Raw genomic sequence first — 23,579 nt, 5'->3', positions numbered from 1 at the left:
GACAGAGTGTGTTTCTTTTGTTTTCCAGACACAGTGACCTACATGAGTTTTATGTGAACAGAATAATAGCATCCAGATGATTCTATTCTCTGCTCATATATTTAATATATCCTGTGCTTAACTTAATCATCATGTTATTGTTCACTGTTATCAGTCTGGGTGCTTTTATAATTACAGAGCTGAAGTTGGTTGAATGTTCCTCATTTTCTCGTTTAATGATGAGAACTCCAGGAGAATATTTGATCTTATCTGAGGTAAAAATATAAACAACTATTATCTGATTTTAATTGTACTGAAAATATGAGCCGCTCTATGAGCTCCTACTGTGGCCTTGGATGCTGGTTTAGCATAGCCCTATTTCCCACAATGACCTGAGATAAAGGCAAGGACCAATCAGAATGGTCAGTTTTGTTAATGGATGTCTGACAAACATGGTGGAGACCCAGCCCTCTCTGGGTGTTTGAAAAACACACATTAGAAGGTGGAGCACAGTCCTGTGTGTGAGCAGTGACACAGATATGTGAATGTCAGTATTAGCCATCAATCTTATAAGCCTCCTGCTAAACATGGAAATACTGAGTAAAAGGAGACTAGGCCCGATGAACTCCTCTGAGACAGTCCAGTGCATCATAGACACAGGCGAACCCCACTATCCTCTGGCAAGCTGCCACTGCAGCTAACCGCAGAGTTATCTGCTAAAAACCGCCACTGTCTGCAGCCTGAGCAGGGGCCCAGTGGTCTGTCTTCCTCTTCCACTTTCCCATCAGCGTGAAACACAAAGATGAAGACAAAAAGCAGTGCTCATGTAGCGTTTGAGACAAAACCACTGAGGATGTGAAACGTACACCACGCATCTTCTTGTCAGGGCAGTCCTCACTCATGGAGCACAAAGGGGTTAAAAAAATGCAGAAAAGATTAAGCATAAATAATATAATAATAGTGTAATCAGAAATACAGAGCTTAAAAATAAGTGTAAATGAACAAACATTAAAACTCCCCAGTTTGATTCCACACACCGTCAGTCATGAGTGCTTATAACTCAAACAGTTTCAAGTATTGTTTACATAATCTTTGAGGTCTTGTGTACGCTTTGGCAACGACAACAACTTGCAGACCCACAGGGTACAAGTGCAGGTCTTATGTCTCCATTTTGGGACAGGGCAATGTTTCTGCAGGGCTTTCGAGTCTGAGTTTTGACACATGAATCGGTTCACTTGACTCATTTAAAAGAGTCGATTGAAATCCACGCGAATCTGACGTCACCGCCTCGAGCTGTAACCGGCTGAGGGAAATGGCCGTTAACTAACGTTAAGCCGGAGCAAGTGTTTTTTTATTCACAGCTGCATTTTTTTTCTGTGGCGGAAAGATGAGCCTGAATTCTTTGTTTGAGCAGATTTTACTGAGCGAGCAACAAGTGTCCGAGAATAATCGTCAGCTCCATGAAGGTGAATAATAAATGATAAAATTAAACAAACCAAACTATTACTGAAATACGAAACATAGTCCATGTTGTTTAGGGCCAGAAGGTAAGCTGAATAGCAATAGCTAGCAAAGGCAAAGTTCTTAATATTTAGTTTTATTCTACTTTGTTTTAAAGATACATATTTTTCTGGACATGTTAGCTTGGTTAACAACGTAAAATTAACTTATTATTTTCTGAACTAATATCTAAATATTTAGGATATAAATATTAGAAGTTTAGAAATAAATTTATTACAAATAAATATGTATTCAACAAAACAAAGCAAAAAACAAATTTAAAGCAATATAAATATCAGTCTTTCCCCTACTTCCGGCCAATACCGTATATGGTGCAATTTCCGCTCTCTCTCTTCGCCAATCGCATTGGGTAAAACGATCCGGGGGGGGGGCTAGTTAGGGGCACCAATAATCTTAGCAGTATCGGCACCTACTTAAACAAAAGCGTTTTTAACTAAAAACTTCTTTTCTTTCAAAGTCAAGCAAGTCTTGGACATTAAACTACACCTATTTGACTCCTGAAAAATGTTGATTTGAGTGAGTAAAGTACTTCTATTTATTTACAGTTAGCTAAGATTTCCAATATTGTAATTCAAGTGGCCAGAACTTGGGGTACCCACGCTGATGATATACATATATACACATACACACCCCAGTAAACTTTGTGTTCACACATTTCAGTGAAAGCTGCCATCATCAAGACCCGAGAGGATATAAAGTCTTTTACTGAAAAGCTAGAAAAGGCACACATTGAACTGGATGAAAAGGTAAGATCCCATTGGCGCTCGTGTTCTGTGGAAGTGTGAAATAAGTCCACAATAAAGACAGTTTTATCTGCTCTGACTAAACACGGGTTAAAATGAGTCGTTCTGATTTTGCTCCATTTGTGATGTCAAGTGGAGAGACATTTGAAGCGTTTCGCCCCCTTGTCTGAGTATCTCCAATCACGGTACTGGACGCACGTTTATGTAGAAGCATCAAGATGAGTACAGTGTAATGCAAATGAGAGAACTGAGCAAAAACAGATAAAAGGCAAGGCAGATTTTAATGCAGTGGAGCCTTAAAGGCTAAGCACCACCACTCCATGAATATTTCACATTATTTTAGTTACTGACATAAGTATGAGTTAAAATGAAAATAGCATGCTTTTTACACCTTATTCCTTGAATTAGTAAGAAATAACATGTTTTCTGACGATCAATAAACACAAGTTAGGAACTCAACCTCCACTGTATTTATTTGTTTGGCGCTTTCATATCGCTGGTGCTTAGCCTTTAAAATAATAGATTAGTCTGTAATATGTAAATGGAGTTTGCTAGCTTAATAGCTAACAAAGCTTAAAGCAACACTAGGTAAGGTTGTGGTTTGTGGCTCCAGGGCTCCCCCTACAATTGCTGAGTGTAATTCACTTTTGAAGCACTGTCCTGAAATCAAGGTGGAGGTGGTTTCTTTCCCAACTTCGAAAATACTGGAGTACATAGTTGTGTTCGTGCAGTACTGAGCAGGGAATAGTGAAGCTGTATTCTCAACAGTGTGTCAGTAAAGCATTACAATACATTTGAGGCAGGGTAAAATGAAAAACTATAGTGTTGCTTTCAATTTTACAAGAACATCATCTGTTTGAAATTATCAACCAAGCAAATGCTGCTCAAACAACAGACAGGGTAAACAGTACAAGCAGCTTTGGTTCTTGTCCATAAACACCATCTGTAGCACACATCACTCCATTTGCTCCGCCACAGAACTGAGAGCTGCAGGGGGACAGTATCAGAGTTAAAAAAAAAAAAAATGCATAAGGCAACAGTGACATGTAAATTGTCGATGTCTTTCAGTGGAGACTATAACAGCTGTGTGTGCAATTGAAGACCTGTGCCAGCAGCCAGTGGTTGTACTTTAAAGCAAATTAATTTACTAACAGGAAGGGGTGACTGTATACTTTTGACCATTCAGAGCGCAAGTGTTGTCTGTGGGCTGTCGCTAATAAATCAGTGTTTAATGGAAAGAGAAATCATTTCTAACTAGACGCCAACTTAATATACGCTCATGCTCATTCACAGCCAACACGTGGGCTGGACATATAGTGACCACAGTGTATATTCTTGTAATCACATGAAAGATGACGTACAAAGACCTAACTGAAGTAATGTAATCCAACGGAAATTGGCAATTGATTTTGCAGCGCCGCTTCCAATCGATCCACTTCAATCTTTAATGAAGCCTTCCAAACAGATTAAGTGTTCTAATCAGGAAACAAATCACCCCTGCACCAGACCATCGTCCACTGAAGAGGTTTCGGGTAAAATAGGGCACACTAATCCATTTCTAACACACTGATAGTACTGCTGCTTCTGCTGTGTTTAAGTGTGGTTATTAGTAAAGCAGAAATGTAATAAACATCTGGGATTACACTTAATGAATTAATAAATTAAACGTGACATGTGCTATCCCTTTTATACAAGTGAACACAGTTCTAGGGTCTTAATTATACATTTGCATGCTTTACTTAAAATACCACAAGGATCAAACATTGGTTCTGTGTAAAGCAGCAGTGTAAAAGGCCTATTCACACACACTCCAAATTTTATGAATATATATTAATGATATTTTTATATTTAAAAAAAAAACACCAACACAGGTCAAGTTTTAAAAACAATCATGTATATTAACGGTGTCTTTCACACCAAAACAGAGACTGTGACACTGACTGTGAGCTTTAAACTAGATCCTGTTCTATTTTCTGCATTTTATGGATGTGTTAAATTCATGCCAACCAATCAAAGTGCCGTTGACATAGTTACAGACCAAACAAATGAGCAGGAAGGTGGTGGCTGAACACAAAAATGTAAAGAACAAATAAAATGCAATGGTTAAAGAAAATATTTTTTTTAACGAGGGGAGTAACACAGGCCGAGCCTCACACTTCCCCAGTGATTTTCGGAAACACTGCCGAACGCACCGTGTTCTTTTGTAGACTACGGTGGATTCAGTGTGTGTTAAAGTAACATGATACATTCTTCATCTCTAATACTCAGTGAATCAATTTCTTCCTCCTCTTCCAGCATCTTCCGATGGTTTCAGATTGTTGAGACAAAAAACGGGTCTGACTTTTTTTTAAAGGCTAAGCAGCAGCGATATGAAAGCGTCAAACAAATAAATACAGTGGAGTTTGAGTTCCTAACTTGTGTTTATTGATAGTCAGAAAACATGTTATTTCTTACTAATTCAAAGAATAAGGTTTAAAAGACCGTTGGTCCCCCCCCTCAACGGTGTTGGGAAACTCTAATAGGCGTCTTGCCTGTGACGTAGATGGTGGACAACAATTCTAGAAGCTGCACTGTCGAAAAATGACGAAAATCTGTGTTGTTTTTGGCTGCAATCATTCAATGTACAGTGGGACATCTGTGCACAAATGGCCCAAAGATCCCAAAATATCCAGAAAACGGACTACGAAACTTTGTCAATTTCCGTAGCGAGCTCGGGTTTTTCCGTCAATTTAACAAAAGTCAGTTTTAAAGCAAATTAAGCAGCTATTTTCATTTTAATTCATAATTATATCTGTCAGTGACTAAAATAATGTAAAATATTCATGGAGGTCCATTACGTGGTGAAGATGTTTTGCCTCTTTACAGATCAACACAATGACCAGTTTCCCAAATTAAGCCTAAGTTAAGACTGAAAATAGAATTTCCAATGGTAAGTTGCATCTTGTAATCACCCCTGGTGTCATGTGTGTGATATATAGGGAAAAAAGATGGAGTCATTAAAGGGTTGCATATGAATAGGACTGCATGTTAATGATATAAATATGGAGTGTCGTTTTCACTGTCAGCCCACAGTTTAGATTTTGCATTAAATGTAATTATTCTAAGACTAACTGTTCTCAGCCTCGTGATTGGAAAAGCATCAGTAGCTTTGAAGTAGTTCATAATAATCAAGTTGGATTTTAATATCCAGCCCCTCACTGCTTCAGAATTGTAGCGTATGTATAATATTTAATATTCTGATAATATCATATAAGAATGTTATATGCTTACTGCTTCTGTCTGTGAAGCCAGACAAAGCAATTACCTGAAGGAAGCTTGAAGTCTTTCACGCTTGAGTGACACTGATGGAGACAGATTGCAGTATGCTTTGCGACGCAGAGGTTTGAATTTACAGGTCATCATTTTTCCAATTACAGAGTGACCTACAAACAAAATGATGTGAACGAGCATTACACACACCGCTGAGACTCCTCTAGGAATACTGAGGCTGTTGACCTCAGGGAAACATCAGTCAGTCTGGATTTCTACTGCAATTAAGCATGCCCATGAACAGCCACATGAAGTTTCACGATGTGGTTTAATGCTTAAGGAATTTCAAATATTTCATAACCACAGGCTATATGTGCAGAAATATCTGGACAGCCCTTCTTGGTGAATTTGTCTCTGTGGCTGAATGCAAGCACATCGTTTCACCCTTCTGTGTAAAGAATTGCCAGAATAATAGAAGCTATTTCTGTAACTAATAGGGGTTTTGATGTAACTGTAATACACTGGAGTGTATGAGTGACTGGGTGAGTGTGAAACTCCTGTGATGGACTGGCGCCCGTCCAGGGGTTCGTTTCCCGTACAACGACGGCGCCTAGCATTGAACTAACGTGGTACGTTGCATCGTTAAACTAACCAACATCTGAACTCCGACAGTTTCCCAAAACCGTCATACTTTGTTAGTACCACAGTAGTTTGAACCATGTTGGTTTAAACCACCGTAGTCTGAACTACGATGGTTCCAGACGTGTTTGGTCTGGGTTTCACAGCGGGGAACTTGTAAAATCTCATACATTTTGTAAAATTATGCGAAAATTGTTCTATAAGAAGTGTTCTATAAAGAACACTTGAAGAACCTTTCTTTGTATCATGAAAGTGTTCTTCAGATTGATGGAGAATGTGCTGTAGATGGTTCTATAGAGCACCTTGTAGGAAACGCTTCTGTATGGCACCATAAATGGTTCCTTTATTGTTATTTGAAATCATAACAATAGAAGAACAGTTTTTTGGTGCCACATAGAACCCTTTTCTAAATGTTGCTTTATAGAGCCATCTACAGCACATTCTCCATCAGTCTGAAGAACACTTTCATGATACAAAGAAAGGTTCTTCAAGTGTTTATAGCTCTATAGAGAACCATTTCTCCCCCAGGGCTGGTCTGTCCCCTGGACCCCAGAATCCCCTCAGTCTGGGAGCTCATCTGCTCCATCCTGCTGCCTCACCACAGAGGCCAGTGCAGTGTATAGCTCCTCAGATCCCCAGTGTCCCCCACCCACCAGAGAGTAATTAATATAGCTCTTTATTTGTATTCACGTACTGCTGTATAATGAGTAGCTTTTTCCACGTCTATAGACCTCGATTGATCCTTTCAGCATCCGATCCCTTCTACCCATTCCCTACTTCAAAAAAGGCCTGTAAATCAGGCTTACCTGCTGCCCCAACTCCTCATCCTAGAGGTGGGGAGTAGGAAATAGATGTATTCTGTCCAGCAGTTCTGCAGGAAAATGATGTGTGGTGCATTAAGTGATGAATGAATTTATTAATCTGTATCTGTTTAAAAGACATGCTGACATTCCTTCAGTGAACTGAAGATAAAATAATATTCAAATCCATCTTGAACTACTACATTAAAGTTATTATAGCCCCAACATATAAATTAAACATGTAATGTCGTTATCGTTTCAAGAGGGACAAGATGAGACAGACTATTGCTGGAAAACAATACCATAACACAGTGTTGAGGGAATGGAAGCTGCTTAGTATTGCTCTCCTGTTCCTTTTATTAAAACATATCTCTAAGCCCACACAATGTATTTCATAATGGTCGTTCATAGTTCAAAACATCATATATATATATATATATACACATATAACCACAATGAGGTATTTAAAACTGGGGTTTAAATAATGACTGTGTATATAGACACACACTATACAGTACCCTAATTATACTGTGTTTTCTGTCATTGATGACGTAGAGGAACTAAGCTTCTAACCACAGACCTGAAACTGTGGTTCCAACTACACAACGACGTTCGAACGTTCGGTGGAAGTACGGTTTTGAGAAACACCTGTCGTTTAACGATGGTTCGGACCATGCGAGTTACCAACGTAGTTACCTCGATAGTTCCAACGACACAGAAACACTTGCGTTCCAACTGTGTAAGTTGCTAACATATTTAGCAACTATGCTTTTGGGAAACGAACCCCAGAGCGATGAATAAAATGCACCAAGCTGTGTTGCCCTGTAATACAGTTACCGTGATATAATTGGTTCACAGGCTCAGATGCATACTGAAGTGATGCTGCAGCTTCATCTGATGAAGAAGAAACAACAGCAGATGGAGAAGAAAAAAGAGGACCTGTTAAAGCAGAGAAATGACATCAACTTGGAGCTGGTAAGTGTACAGTCTTATTAGAATCAACTCTGTTATAAATCTGGCAAAGGAAAAGTTCTTTGGGTTAGTGCCTTGGGCAGTGTAATATATTGTTACAGCTAGGGCTGCAACTATTGAATATGTTTGCAATTGAGTATTCTGTCGAAACAACATCCGAATTTCAAAATTAGAAACCGAATACATAGCCGAGAACAAATATGTGAAAACCCGAATATTTTGCGACAGACTTATTGTTTAGAAAATCAGCTCTTTGGCGTCCACTGTGAAAATTAAAGCCGCACTTTGGTTCTAAGCATGGTTTCCCTTCCTGAGTTGTTCGCTAACTTCTGCATATGCAGTGCCACTAAGGGCAGAGTGTACACTCTTATGCTGTTATTAATGGGCTCCTGGTCTAGTGGGGGTAGTAAGGAAACCGTAACAAATTTTCAGGAGGAAAAGAGGAGCCAGCAAAGCGGTGACACATTTGTATCAAGGACTACAAACACATTTATCTTTAATATGAATAACACATTACACGTAGACAAACCTTAGGAGGGAGGAAATGGGCAATATATAATGAATAATTTTCAGTGCCTTTTTGCTGATGCTTTTACGGTGGTTTGACACATCATTGCACCAAAACAGGTCCCATTTGTTTTTGAAGGGAATGATTGGCTGAGTCAGCTGCATTTGAACGGTGCCTGGCTGGTGTTTGTTTGAAGTGTCCAGAATACAATCTGTGAAAAATTCATTCATTATCTGTAACTGCTTATCCAGTTCAGGGTCGCGGGAGTCCAGAGCCCAGTGGAATCACTGGGCGCAAGGCGGGAATACACCCTGGAGGGGGCACCAGTCCTTCACAGGGCAACATAGACACACACATTCACTCACACCTACGGGCACTTTTTGAGTCACCAATCCACCTGCCAACGTGTGTTTTTTTTGGACTGTGGGAGGAAACTGGAGCACCCGGAGGAAACCCAGGCAGACACAGGGAGAACACACCAACTCCTCACAGACAGTCACCCGGAGGAAACCCAGGCAGACACAGGGAGAACACACCAACTCCTCACAGACAGTCACCCGGAGGAAACCCACGCAGACACAGGGAGAACACACCAACTCCTCACAGACAGTCACCTGGAGGAAACCCAGGCAGACACAGGGAGAACACACCAACTCCTCACAGACAGTCACCTGGAGCAGGAATCGAACCCACAACCTCCAGGTCCCTGGAGCTGTGTGACTGCGACACTACCTGCTGCGCCACCATGCCGCCCAATCATATTCACAATGGACTTAAGTGGATGTGATTTCAATTAGATGACACGGGAGAACACCTTTTATTAACACCAGAGGCAGCCAGCTGAAGAGGGGGTATGGGTTAAAGTGTGTTGCTGAGACGGAGGAGTGCAAATTTACAGTGAACCTCTGTTTACTTTCAAGCTCAGGAGCCCAGGGCCCAAGCACATGGAGCAGAAATGTTTGCTTTTTACGTTGCTCTTATTTCTCTCCACTTTTTGTTTAACTTTGTGTTCTCACAAAATGCCTGCTATGCACGTCAGAGGCAGGACAAAATTAGCACTACAACTACGTTTTGTCCCATGTCCTTGGATGTAAAGGAACACTAGGTATGATTTGGGGTTTTTACTCCTGGGGCTTCCCCTAGTGTAATATATATTTTACAGCACTGTACTGAAATAAGTAGGGAGATGGAGGGAAAGGGATGGTTTCCTATCCTCCTTCAGAAGTTACAAAGTGCAATTTCTACAGTGCTGTGCCCCAAGTACCAACAGCAGAATGTCTATTAGACACATTGCAGATCATTGAGGCATCACGATTATTTTAACGTAAAAATATTAGCGCTGCTTTAAGCAAATGATTACAAACTGACTGGATTTTATTTCTGGTTGTTGGTTTTAGGAGGTCCTGGAATTAATGAACTGTGTGTAATGTGTGCCCTTTTTAATATTTACTTCAAAACAACAAACATTTTAAAGCTAATTATACCCAATATTTTAATGCACCGTATATATGAAGTTGGTCAAAGGAAAGCATGATTGAGAAGCTGCTAGGTTTAAAGTAAGATAATGAACACTGTAGATAAGTCTTATCTCTAGTTGGATATTTAACAATGACATTCATTGTCACAGCCTAAATGGTTTCGGCGGCCATTGTTTATTCCTTGAAGGACCCTGTCAGAAATCCTGATATGTCAAACAGGATAAGTTCACTTTCGGAAACGGAACGATCAGCTGTGAGTCAAAGTAGATGGATGCTTAAACAGGACAGTTACGCAAGAGCCTCTGAAATGTGGTCTCAACTGCAAATGTGGCTTTGCTGAGTTGAGTCATTATTTATTCATTCATTTCAACATCAGCATTTTGCTTGAAGAAATCCAAGAAAAGCCTTCAACTCCTGTTTTAGAACAGAACACCATATTGAGATCATGTTGCAGCATATTGTAATGTGATTACATTTTACAAAACGGTTAAAACTGTTAATGCTGAATAATTTATAATGATTCAAGTTAGGATAAGCTGTACAGATACTTGGCGCATATACATACACACAGATGAAAGTAGGCCTGGCGTCTCTGTCCCCTGCAACTTCCACTTTTTCTGTTTTTCCATCTGGGTCCCAGACCAGCCGGGATATATAGTCTCTCTTGCAAACTCTGCGTCTAACCAGGGGTTTCCTCCCAGTTGACCCAGCCTGGTAAACCTACAGTGGGCGTTATCCATTTGGGATCTTTACAAGATTCCTGAGCCACATCAAATGGCTTCTCTCAATGCGAGGGAGCAGGGGTTCTAATACAAGTTCCTCACAAGTTCCATAGTAAATGTACTCAGCTACTTTAAGATGCACCATTGTGTTCCAGCTTGTGTTGTGAAGCCATTCAAGAAGAGTACAAGCTCTCACTGCAGCCAAGTGGGACCAATTCTATTTTGGGGCTAGTACATGTTCACAAACTTCTTTAACATATTTAGAGAATCCGGTTTATTTTTACAACCACTCCCTGCGTCTGTAACTAAACATCCAGATTCAGCTGTTCTCTACCCCCAGAGAGAGAGGGAGGAAGAGAAAGAGATCTGCGTGGGTTAGATTATTGCTATTCTGGGATTTAAAGAGGTGTGACATCAGCACAAAGCTGTGGGGATTCATAACAGCTGCAATCTGGTGCAGTCTCGACCCTGTAATGATGTGACATCCTCAAACACGCACATCTCAATATTGAACATCAGTGAATGGGGTTCACTTTTAGAAATAAAAGTGGCAGAAGGAATTGAAAGGGGTTCTTTAGAGCGATGCCAGGGGAGAACCAGTTTGCGTTCCCCAAAAGACATTTCAATAGATGGAAACCATCTTTTTTTTTATATATATATATTGAGTGTGTAGAACCTTTTCAAGTTTAAAGAGTTATCACTTGGGACGCTGCTTGTTTCTCCCAAATGGTAACATTAGAGGAGAAGAATAAACATACCTGATTTTGGATGAGAGTTAAAGGTGCAAGATCTAAGGATTGACTGTTTTTATAAGAGTGTTTATACCTGAAATTGACTGCATGCCATAAGGAGTCCATCCGAGAAACCATTTTCCCCATATGATCATTTACTTTGGTGCATCCTATGTATTTGACATACGGATGCAGCCTTTACTTCAGACGTGCAGTGTCTTGAGTGGACGTCAAGTGGTTGCAGGACGCTAAACTTTGAAGCAGTGAATGCTGTCTTTAAGGTAATCATGCCAAGGTTTACTTTTGTGTGTATTTTCCAGTCAAAGGGCACATATTAGCTTTCAAAGCGTTCCCAAAGACAAACAGGAGACAAATTTGGGAAGGTGCATGTGTGAAAACACAGCTTCCATAATTCCTGCGGCTCTGCTCTCTTGACTTCACTTCGGGGGGGCTTTTAATTCATTCAGTAGACCACAACTTCTGAGAGACTGCACTGACACTGTGGGTTGTTCATTGTTCTTTCAGGCCAGTGGTGGGAATCTGCTGTTCCCAAATTGTTTGTGTCTGGAGAAAGACACGCAATATTTGCTCAGAAAATAATGTCTACTTTTTTGGATGGGAGTACTGTGATTTGTTCAAATGGTGGTTTGGACAAAAATCGTATTTACACAGTTGATCACATTTGAGTCGATTGTTGTCTGAAGATGTTTAAGTTTTGCATTGAAGGTTATGCAGTTCACAAGTAAATTAGACTCAGGCCAACTGTGGGGAAAATTCTCTGTCTAAAAGGTCTATAAAAATAGACAACAGTACAAAGTTGTTTTGGCTGATCCATTTTATTTATAGCGAGTTGGGGAAATGGCGGCACGGTGGTGCAGCAGGTAGTGTCGCAGGTGACTCTCTGTGAGGAATGTGGTGTGTTCTCCCTGTGTCTGTATGGGTTTCCTCCGGGTGACTGTCTGTGAGGAGTGTGGTGTGTTCTCCCTGTGTCTGCGTGGGTTTCCTCCGGGTGACTGTCTGTGAGGAGTGTGGTGTGTTCTCCCTGTGTCTGCGTGGGTTTCCTCCGGGTGCTCCTGTTTCCTCCCACAGTCCAAAAACACGTTGGTAGGTGGATTGGCGACTCAAAACAAGTGTCCGTAGGTGTGAGTGGATGTGTGTGTGTGTGTGTTGCCCTGTGAAGGACTGGCGCCCCCTTCAGGGTGTGTTCCTGCCTTGCGCCCAATGATTCCAGGTAGGCTCTGGACCCATCGCGACCCACAGAGAATGAATGAATGAGTTGAGGATATGTGCAGATTTGATTTTTGAGAACTAATCTGGCCCCTGCAGAGTCGGCTCGAGAGACAGTCTGTGGAAGAGAAACAGAAGTTCATGAAGGAGATCACGACATTTAATGATGACTTCAACCTTCTGAAAAAGAGGGATGCTGTCTTCCAGAACCAGACCAGATCTGAAATACTGACTCTACAACTGGAAGCTAACACAATCAACCAAGGTAATCTGAGGCATTTTTTTTATTATTATTATTATTATTTTTTTAAACTGTGTAATACACATCTTCCTGTCAGATTTAGATGCTGCTCTTCTGATCAAAATGCTCTGATGTGTTTAGAGATGGAGGTGATGAGGCAGAAGAGCTCCTGGTTGGTCTCCATGCAGATGGAGCGAGCTGAGATGGAGATGGAACTTCAGGAGCTGCACTGTCAACTTACAGGTAGAGGAGGAGAACACACACTATGTTACACTCTGCAGTCATCCTAATGCTCAGGAAGCACTTGGTGGGAAGGTGTCTTGCTCAAACACACCCCAGCTGTGAATGTTGAGGCAGGAGACAGTGCTATCCATTCAGTCCCCCTTCTAGCCAACATTTTAGGCCAGTGGTGCCTGCTTTTCCAGGGAACAGGTCTTCGTGATCTACCTTTTAAAAGATATCTGAGAGCAGGGTTGGCAGATGGGATGTGTTTGGTTTAATTTGACCACTTACCAAGCCGGCTTCAGTAATTCAGCTAGTGTTGGATGTTATTTGGACTTTTTTGTGGGAAAAGGCTGATTGTGATTCATTTAAATAAATGTCAGTCTAACATGCAGGTCGCACTCGCCACCACTCTTGTGAACAATGAGAATGTCAGCCTCCCTTGCTCATCCAGATATGACGCTATATGTGGGCCTCACTGTGATGGTGTGTGACGCAGGGGGCATTTGATAAGTGGCTAAATTTGAGTTGTGAATGATTTTTGGCGGCACGGTGGCGCAACAGATAGTGTCGCCGTCACACAGCTCCAGGGGCCTAGAGGTTGTGGGTTTGAGTCCCCCTCCGGGTGACTGTCTGTGAGAAGTGTGGTGTGTTCTCCCCGTGTCTGCGTGGGTTTCCTCCGGGTGACTGTCTGTGAGAAGTGTGGTGTGTTCTCCCCGTGTCTGCGTGGGTTTCCTCCGGGTGACTGTCTGTGAGGAGTGTGGTGTGTTCTCCCTGTGTCTGCGTGGGTTTCCTCCGGGTGACTGTCTGTGAGAAGTGTGGTGTGTTCTCCCCGTGTCTGCGTGGGTTTCCTCCCGGTGACTGTCTGTGAGGAGTGTGGTGTGTTCTCCCTGTGTCTGCGTGGGTTTTCTTCCGGGTGACTGTCTGTGAGGAGTGTGGTGTGTTCTCCTCGTGTCTGCGTGGGTTTCCTCCGGGTGACTTGTCTGTGAGGAGTGTGGTGTGTTCTCCCCGTGTCTGCGTGGGTTTCCTCCGGGTGACTGTCTGTGAGGAGTGTGGCGTGTTCTCCCTGTGTCTGCGTGGGTTTCCCCCTCCAGGGTGTGTTCCAGACTTGTGCCCAATGATTCCAGGTAGGCTCTGGACCCACTGCGACCCTGAACTGGATAATGGTCACAGAGAATGAATGAATGAATGAATGATTTTTTTAAAATTTAATCATGTCATGATATTGGACGAATTCTCAAGCATTTTTAGTTCCATTTTACAGGACCAACTGTCAATCGGGCTTCCAAGTAATCATCAGTGAATCTGGACCAATATCTGAGGCACTGGACAAACCTGCTTTAGGCCATGGCTGCTTTTAATAAAAAATAAATAAATAAATAATAAATAGTAATGAAAAAAATAATGCTATTACAAGTGTCATGGTAGCAACTATTAAATAATGCCAGTGAGTTAGCAGTATATCTCCTCTTTTCTTTAAACTGGAGAAATAAGTACGATCCTAGTGGAGTAAAGGGAATATTGTTCTCTATTTAGAAGAACTACCTTCTAAATATAATATCTACTGACACACAATTTAATCAACATCAGCAATGCTGTTTGTCCTCCTTGTCCCCCTCTGCCTTCCTTCCTGCAAGTGTTTCAGCAATGCTTTTTTTATATACAGGCAAATTAGTCTGAGTAGGGACTAAAGCATGACGTGTAAAGTGCTTATTGGCCAGAGAGACCAATCACAATGGCCAGTAACTACGAAATAGACATCCAGCACAAACTAGCTATCTGTAAAATCTCCAAGCTACAGTGACAATCATCTATCTATCGATCTATTTATTTATTTATTTATTAACGCAACAGCAGTTGAACTTACGCTATGATCTTTCAAAAAGGTTCAAACAATACTTGGTTCGTTGGGTGCGTGGAGCTGTGTTGAGTCCCAAATAAACCACACAACAATGCGTGAATACACAGAGTAACCAGAGCTTAATGTTTCCTCCGCCTTTGTTGTGCTTTCCAAATCTTGCAGTTACTGTTTGAGAAAGTGGTTTGCAACATGAGTGGCTACATTTAAGAGCTGGGCTGCTTTTGTGAGAAAATTAACCAGATAATCAGAAACCTAATGGCAAGTAGAATCGAGTAGACTAGGCACCATGCAGTGGAAAATCAGGCCAAGACTTTGATGTTTCTTTGATGTGCTGAACCGCATTCATGATGCTGTAAGATTGAAAGCCTGCCATCATTTTGATGCTACGCTAAAAGCTCTTCTCTGAAACAACTATAACATTTTATTAAGTAGACTACAAAATTGATTCTTGTTTACCAGTGGTTAAATGGGTGAAGCTTCTAAATGCTTTTTGGGATCCGTTTGTTGCTCAAGCTGCTGTACCCTGTATGTTTTCACAGATTTGGAGAGAGAGCTTGAGGAGGCCGCAGCCCTCACAGAGTCACTGAAGGCTGAGAAGCTTGCAGCCAGTCAGAAACCACTCACAGACAGCACCTGTCTCAGGTAGGCAGCTTGGTTTTATGGCATCAATTTAAGATCAGACTTTTCCCTGCTGTGTGTTTTGTCCCTCAAATACAGGTTGTAAAACCACTAGTCACTTGTTGGAGAGATTTGAGCATTTTGGTGTGTCTCCTGCTCCGACATGCGTCCTTGAATGCTCTCAGAAGGGCACTATAGTAGCTTTTTAAAGCCAGAAGTAACTCTTAAGACAAGTAAGGCCTGTAGGAAAAAACTAATGAAATGCATCCCTCAGACTGGACACGAAGTACTTGCGCTTGCCTGTTTCCCTTTGACCCACTAGCAGACCTTCAATCTTCATCCATCCTCTCCTCCTCCTTTCACTGAGCGTGTAAATAAAACAACACCGAGCCCATCCCTTTAATTAAGCCCTCGGAATGGCGCCCACACCATCCGGTGTAGAGTCAGGCAAACCAATAAAAAACCCCTTCAGAACCACGTCTGTCTGGTGTGTAAAGGTCCAGCAGGAGGACAGGGGATCAATGATTAGCCTGTGTCGGACAGGGTGCTTCTTCCACAGCAATGTAAATCATACGTGTAGGCTGTGCGGAGAGCAATCTGGATGCTCACACAAATCTCTCATTAGTGGCAGGCCAGATTAAAGCCTCTGGCTGTGCTGTAGATGGGGCTTTTGGGAGGAAGAGACTGCGCTAGGATATGATTATTCCTCCTCTGTAATCGTTAATCACTCTTAAATGTCTGTTCTTTCACACAGTGCTTCGTCCTGCTCCCCTCTGTCTATCGATTGTCTGAAATTGAATGCCTGGAAGCCGAAACGAGAGAAGTCTTTGAAAAGGGGGTATCAGCGGCATGTTAGACCCAGGGAGGAGTGGCTGTGCAAGTGTTTTAATGAAAAGTGTTGCGGATGGGGACTGTGTTATTTGTCTGAAATGAATGCTAATTGTTCAGTGCTCTTGGTAACCTTTTGTTATTCTCCAACGGTGTCAACAGCATTCAGAGAAATGAATATCTTTTGAAGATGATTGAGTGGATAAAGCTAAGTCAGGTCAATTATATTCCATGATAATAGGGATATATATATTTAGGTTGCATATTAAACAAACGCCGGCAGCTCAGGTAATCATAGAATGCAATCTTTCCACCAAGTACAGTTCATCAAAGAAGTGGATCTCACATTGCCTCCAGAAACAGTTTGGAATGCCAGAATTGGTGGTGCATCCCACTTCAGCACGCTCCTGGTCTGTGAGAGTGTCAGCACAAGTAAAGATTGTTGAAATTGGTTTCCTCGGACAACATCATCTCACACACAGGAAACCCTGAATGTACAGTTCCGCTGGCTCGGTGCACGGTATCTGGAGTCAGGTCTTTTGCTTTAGTAGCTGCTTTATGTGATGTGTAAACCTCGCAGAGCAATGCAAGGATGCTGTTTTAACCCGAATGAACTCTGCATCTGCTTTTACCTTCCCACAGAATCACAGAGGACCTCCTGCTTCCTCATACATCCTTCATCACTCATAATTTACCTTCACATTATCTATAACCCGTTATCTCTATCAGTTCATTCTTCCTTCTTTTTATTTGTGCTCTCTGGTGTCGACCAGAGGAGGATGTGTTGTTCCTTATGAATTTTTAGCAGTTTGTAAAACCTCCAAGCTACACTCTGCTAGTGGAAAACAAACCAAGAACCATGTACCACAAAGTGAGTCATGTGAAGTAGAGTGGGTTCCCAGCAATGGGGTGGGGGGTGGCACCATTAGATGTAAGAAATTGGGGAAGGTTTTTTTTTTTTTATTATTAAACATAATACATTTTATTTATAAGCGCCTTTCTGGACCTTATTGCCCTGCATCAGCACCCAGCCTCTAACATTTGGTTTAACTAAGGTGTGTGTGTGTGTGTGTGTGTGTGTGTGTGTGTGTCCATACTCTCTGCAGACTGAAGAAAGAGCTAGAGGCATATAAGGAAGGAGAACTGGAGCTGCTTCGTGAGGCCCTCAGCACAGAAATCCAGTTCCTGCGTTCGGTAATTAGTTTACCCAAAGTTTTGTAGATTTTAAAATGTGGTGCAGTGAAGAATTTAGTTTTCTATCCTGTCATAACTGCAGGTTAGAAAGTAGGGCTGTACAGTACAGACAAAATACTAAACTAGATTACTGTATGTACAACCATATTATGATTTGAAGAATATGAAAGTTACACAGCAGTAACAGTGAAGATTAAAGCTTGGCCTGTACTGCTTCGATCATTGAAGTAATCCCTCATCTGATTATGTAAATAGGGCAGCCAAGTCATGGCCTAAGGGTTATACAGGTGGGTTTGGAACTGAAATGGCATGGCTTGGATCCCCCTGGACCAGCTGGAAATATGAGGGAACAGCTGTGTCAGAGCCTGAAGTGCCCTTAAGCAAGGCACCTAACCCCTAACTGCTCCCAGGGTGCTCTGCTTGCTGTGTGTGTTTTCAAACAAACATGCCACGCATTGGGGTAAACGTGGAGACTCTTTCTCCAAGGGGAATTAGTAAAAATAACTTCATAATAAAAAACAAACAAGCTGTTGAATAATGAATCATTTTCATTTGCATACTGTAGCCTCCTGCATTAAGTGTTACACAAATGACCCGATGCTGTGAGAAAGTAAACCTTTGATTTTACATGGTCCTGTTTATGGCGAAGTTTGCCGGAAGTGTTTTTGAGTTTGAATCATTTATGGCCGTTGATAAATTAATAATGATCATCTCTTGTCAGAAAGTATCTGAGGAGGGCAGGGTGTGCTGAAGTCGGCTTCTTCAGACAGATACCTGTGATGTTCAAAGGTATGTTGAAAGCAGAAAAAACCAAGACCGCCCTTTCTGTTTGATGTTTTCAGGTCTGCAGTCCAGACAGCTTGTTACGTAGTTTGATGAAACATCCACCAAACCCTTAAGTGGAGCACTATAGTGGTCTGCACTGTACAATTCATCCATCCTTCATGTGACTGAGCTTATTTCTCTGTTCAAAAATGTCAGGCCGGTGTAGAGGCTCCTTGATTTGAAGTTAACTTTCTGTCAGTGTGTTACTGGTCAAACCGTGTTCCACTAACGCGCTGCTGACCTCTAGTGGATAAAGGTAAAAGTATCAGTAGTTCACATCGTCACAATGACTGAACAAACTACAGGGGAAATTCTGACTGACGTGGTCCTATCGCGTACAGCTAGACTGTTAACGCATTGGTTATGTTTATATTATTGTAGCTGAGTCATAGTGTGTGTAAAAGAGAGAAAACGCTAACAAGTTCTTAAAAGTGCACTCGGGTCTGATTAGTGAGGCACATATTGGATCTGTATTCAGCCCATGTTTATAAACGCAGTCAAAAATACAACTGTTTTTGTCAGAGATGTCATGAAAATGATTTATTTACAGGCAGCTGTAAAGGTTTCAGATGCAGAAAGGATGTGTATTGGATTTTGCCATAATTCCTATGATATGATTAGTGTTTTTATGTTGTATATATTTAATTAGTTATTAATACAAACCTTGTTAAAAAATAAAAATTCCCATGAATTTCAGCATATTTTATTGCATTGGTGTGTGAGGGGGCCATCTAGTGGTTTTTATGTAGCATTACATTAAATAGATTTGTGGTCTGGGTACACATTTACACCAATTACTCAATGTGATGTGTAGAGGGCAGTATTGGCCAAAGTATTATATCATGCTTTGTTTCTTGCTTCTAGATACACATTTAAAAGAAATGTAACAATAATCCATAATCTCACCCTTCCTCAGAGTGTAGCAGACAGCATCCCGAGCAGATTCGGTTACACCTGGCAGTCCTGAGTGAAATCTCCAGCGTGTGCCGAAAGAGTGGGAGAACAAGCCTTTATTGCACATGGTTTATTTTCTGCATAGACCTGGGGGCGGCTACAAATGCATTTCATCTCCATATTCACTATTTCCAATGCATTTATAATTATTTCAATTCTGAATTTCCTCCTTTCCCCAACACTGCTTCAGTGATTTCACTCAGCTTTTCACTGGAGTATTTTAGTCACAGAAGTGTGTAAAAGGCCTAACGCAGTCAGTTCTTCTCTGAATCAGTGTGATCCAGATTTGACTTTAACCCGATGCATATTCATATGGAATCACAGCAGGGTCCAATGAGAGGCGTAAAAACGTACGAGACCCTTCTAAAAGCCTATCAATCAGCAGCCTACTGTTGGAGATTCCACACATTTTGATGTTGTCAGAATAAAGTGTTCACTCTCGTTTCCACAGACAGACGGTAGAAAATATATTCTTTTAAATTCAAAAGCAGTTACACTATTTTGAATCTCTGTCACTGCAGTTTGTCACCGGGTGATGTATTAAAAGGATCAAAATGACTTTAATTCCAGCTTGATTACGGAGTAACTGCTGTCGGTGTGTGATGGACTCCCTCCCTCTCTGTACAGAATGCATTTACTAATTTTGATAATTGCTGTGTATCCTACCAGGCACTTTTTCTTCCCAGGATTAATTGCCAGCAGAGCTGTGGTGGTAGATATTACAGCGATAATGCACCCTCTAGTGAAAACATGCGCATGCTGATGGCCTCCCTTACAGTTCTTGTGCTATCAGACTGTAATAAATGACTAGGACAAATCTGCTTATGTATGTATATCATGTGCTTTCATCATTGTCACTACTTATTTAGACTAAACTAGCATTGATTTTCCACGGACAGTCCACTGCGATTGTAGATTAGTCCAAGGCCGAGTTTAATCCATCCAGACACGCGAGCTGCTGATCTGCTGACACGCAGTATAAACGGCCAGCCTGAATATCCAGGTTCATTGCTGTGCTCCGCCTCCTGCTTGTGTGCTGGATAATTGCTTGGACACTGTTCAGCTTGGTTGGGTTTCATTAGACCGGACGGTGGGTGCTTGGTGGAATACGTAAGAAAGTAGCATTGGCATTTCTCAGGCCTCAGAGAGTACAACAAATAAAAGTCTTTATAGGAACTGTGGTCCAGAGCCTTCATTTTTAACTGTATGATGTCTGGCACATCACAGAGCTGCTTATGTGGCTTGGTGGATATTTATGAAGACACTGGTCTGCACAGTTCTGTTTCTGTTTACATTAGCGGTGTGTATTTAGAATCTCATGCTGTTCCACACTCAGAAAAAAAGGTACGGTAGAGGTACGTTATTGACACTAAAGCTACAAACAGAGTAAAGTACCTTTTAAAGGTACAGCAGTAGGTTTAAAGTCTGGTTGTGTTCCCTAAAGGTACATTATTCTTTTCTCCAGAAGGACAGGTGAATATATAAGATTTCATTACAGAACAGTGTTAAATTAACACACTATAAGTCATGGAGATGAAATGGGGCGTATGAAATTTTTAAATCTACCGGTATTATAGAATAATGGTACAATTATGTTCCTTAACTAAAGGTACTGAAATGTACGCCTGAGGGTACCACCACGGTGACAAATGCTCTGACGGTGTACCTCAGGACTGTGTGTGTGAGAGAGACAGAGAGATACTAACTGAAGGGCCATTACAAGCTTGTCTGCTGCACGTCCTATGTTTTATATTGAAGGTTTAGAGAGAATGAATGGAGAGAAAACGGACAGAAAAGGAACAGGACATTGTTTTTGAGTCATTTTGCATTCATCCTGTGGATGTGGACGTTTTATAAAACATTAGTGTGGACACTTGTTTGTGTGGCGGCGCAGTCGCACAGCTCCAGGGGCCTGGAGGTTGTGGGTTAGATTCCCGCTCTGGGTGACTGTCTGTGAGGAGAGTGGTGTGTTCTCTGTGTCTGCGTGGGTTTCCTCCGGGTGACTGTCTGTGAGGAGTGGGGTGTGTTCTCCCTGTGTCTGCGTGGGTTTCCTCCGGGTGACTGTCTGTGAGGAGTGTGGTGTGTTCTCTCTGTGTCTGCGTGGGTTTCCTCCAGGAGCTCCGGTTTCCTCCAACAGTCCAAAAACACACGTTGGTAGGTGGATTGGTGACTCAAGTGTCCGTAGGTGTGAGTGAATGTGTGTGTGTGTGTGTTGCCCTGTGAAGGACTGGCGCCCCCTCCAGGGTGTATTCCCACCTTGCGCCCAATGATTCCAAGTCGGCTCTGGACCCACCGCGACCCTGAACTGGATAAAGGTCACAGATAATGAATGAATGAACTTGTTTGTGTGTGGCTTTACAGAAAGGTGGGCTTCCTAAGATGCTAAAGCCTTCTAAGTAACACCAAGCACATTAACAATGTTGTTTCCTTTTAGGTTAACTTACTAATGCTGGTCCGTTGTTCAAATTTCTAAACAACCAGCTTTTTCTTCAACAGTCCTGGTGCGGCAGCTGGTTTGTGGACATATAGGAACGGTGATCTAATATATTTATAAGTATGTGTAAAAAGTGTAAACAAGCCACTGTTTCTCCTTCTACTCTCAGCAGCTGCAGAGATGTTATTGTGTTATACATTTTTGTGTAAGTACATCTCAAGTCACTCAAGCACACTGCAATAAAACATACTTATAACACGAGTTATAACTGTAGTTATCACTACAGCTAGGACTTAGTTCTGTGGTTTCTTAAGAGTCGTGTGAAGTCAGTCACTGCTGCTTTTTAAACTGCTACAAATGAAAATCCCAGGACAGCTCAACTCACTAGAGGACAGTGCTAACTACTCAGGGTTGGTATGAATTGGTTTTTAACCTTTTCTGGTTAAAGTCTAGAAGCACAGTCTTTTAAGACAGAATGCTGTTTTTTGGGGAGGGGTGGGGGACTTGAATGTACACTGTCAGAAAAACTGTCACTGTGGTGGTACCCTCAAAGATACATATGCATTTTATTAGGGGAGAATCAAGAATTTAAAATGGTGTTTGTATATGCCCCATGTATTTTACACAGTTGTATAATAAAATATTACAGGTATTTCCCTCTCTTCTGGAGAAGAAAATGTAATGTGCTTTAGGGGACACAACTGTACTTTAAAACCACTGTAAACGTACAGTTTTATACCTTTACTGACAATGTACTTCTACTATAATGTAATTAAATTGACTGTACATTGCTGTTTAACTTTTTTTTCACTGTTTGAATGACCACAAACTGTCTGTGTTTACTTTCATGCAGTTACAAGTCTCTCAAAGTTGAAGTCAGTTCCAGTGTGAGTAATCTGAAGCAGCAACAATAAGTGAATATTACCCACCTATGGAGCAGGAAGGTTTTCAGCATTCGGATGTCTCTCTCTGCCATGTGCACACCTCTTGGATGCAGTTTCTCTGTTGTGAAGAGAGACAGAGCCTTGTATATCCTTTGTGTTTTTATTTATTTGTTAACTGACATTGGGGCTTCATAAACACATCAGACTTGTGTCCGTAAGAAATGGTAAATTAATGTTTTATTGAATTATTATTGAATATTAAAAATTACATAAAGTTGTGACTGTCTCTTTTTAAAGCCCCAAACTGGGATGAGTGGTTTTCCTCATGGCATCATTTGCCAGCCTTGTCTCTGCCCTCTTTACCATCTGTGGTCAGTAGGGGCTGCTCAAGGGGCAGACATCCAGTCATCGAGGCCCTTGCATGGTCAGATTTCAGATGTGCCCCTCCTGGAGCATCCTACCAGAGGTTAGGTTTACCACCAGTCCTTTGAATGAAATACACAATATTTATTTCAATACTAAGACTGCATTAGTGTATAACAGTGATAGTTACCCTGCTCTCAGATGGCAACCTCAGCTAGTTGTTGTTTCTGCTCCTGCTGCTTCTCTTCGATACCCAGCGGGGGGCAGATTATTCTAGCATTGCCAGAGCCCGCTGAGACCCACTGCGATGCAGGATTGCTTTGTTTCTCTGTTGTCTGTGTGTAATTAATGGGGTGTAATCACATCGAGACACATGACGGATGTGTCACGCTCTCAGAGAAACCCCTCCTCTGCAATTAGAGCCATTCTACTCTCAGCAATCAGAAGTGCCTCTGTAAACAACAATGTTTACATTCATCCTATTGGTCTTAACCATGTAATTGGAGCAAGACTTCTAATGGCTTTAGATTGTACAAATTACCGAGTCAAACGTTATTACATTATTGCGGTAAACTCTTATCTAACG

The 23,579-nt window shown here is 41.6% G+C and overlaps 1 protein-coding gene across 5 annotated transcripts; it reads left to right on the top strand.

Annotated features, from left to right (window-relative positions):
• Positions 1-1,269: 1,269 nt before the first annotated feature.
• On the top strand, positions 1,270-22,850 carry ccdc172 (coiled-coil domain containing 172). 5 transcript variants are annotated; one of them, XM_066679357.1, is made up of 9 exons: positions 1,270-1,445; positions 2,161-2,246; positions 7,790-7,906; positions 12,669-12,834; positions 12,952-13,053; positions 15,433-15,535; positions 17,446-17,533; positions 18,255-18,322; positions 22,600-22,850. In XM_066679357.1, the coding sequence occupies exons 1-8, from the start codon at positions 1,367-1,369 to the stop codon at positions 18,282-18,284; spliced, it is 771 nt and encodes a 256-aa protein (XP_066535454.1). In that variant the 5' UTR covers positions 1,270-1,366; the 3' UTR covers positions 18,285-18,322; positions 22,600-22,850. The 5 variants fall into 5 exon arrangements, with proteins under 5 accessions (XP_066535454.1, XP_066535455.1, XP_066535456.1 ...); XM_066679358.1 differs by lacking the exon at positions 22,600-22,850 and adding an exon at positions 19,275-21,301; XM_066679361.1 differs by lacking the exon at positions 1,270-1,445 and adding an exon at positions 1,940-2,016.
• The last annotated feature ends 729 nt before the right edge of the window (positions 22,851-23,579 follow it).

This window comes from Hoplias malabaricus, chromosome 8, assembly GCF_029633855.1.
Source record: "Hoplias malabaricus isolate fHopMal1 chromosome 8, fHopMal1.hap1, whole genome shotgun sequence".
Lineage (NCBI taxonomy): Eukaryota > Metazoa > Chordata > Actinopteri > Characiformes > Erythrinidae > Hoplias > Hoplias malabaricus.
This window is presented reverse-complemented; position numbering and strand designations above follow the sequence as displayed.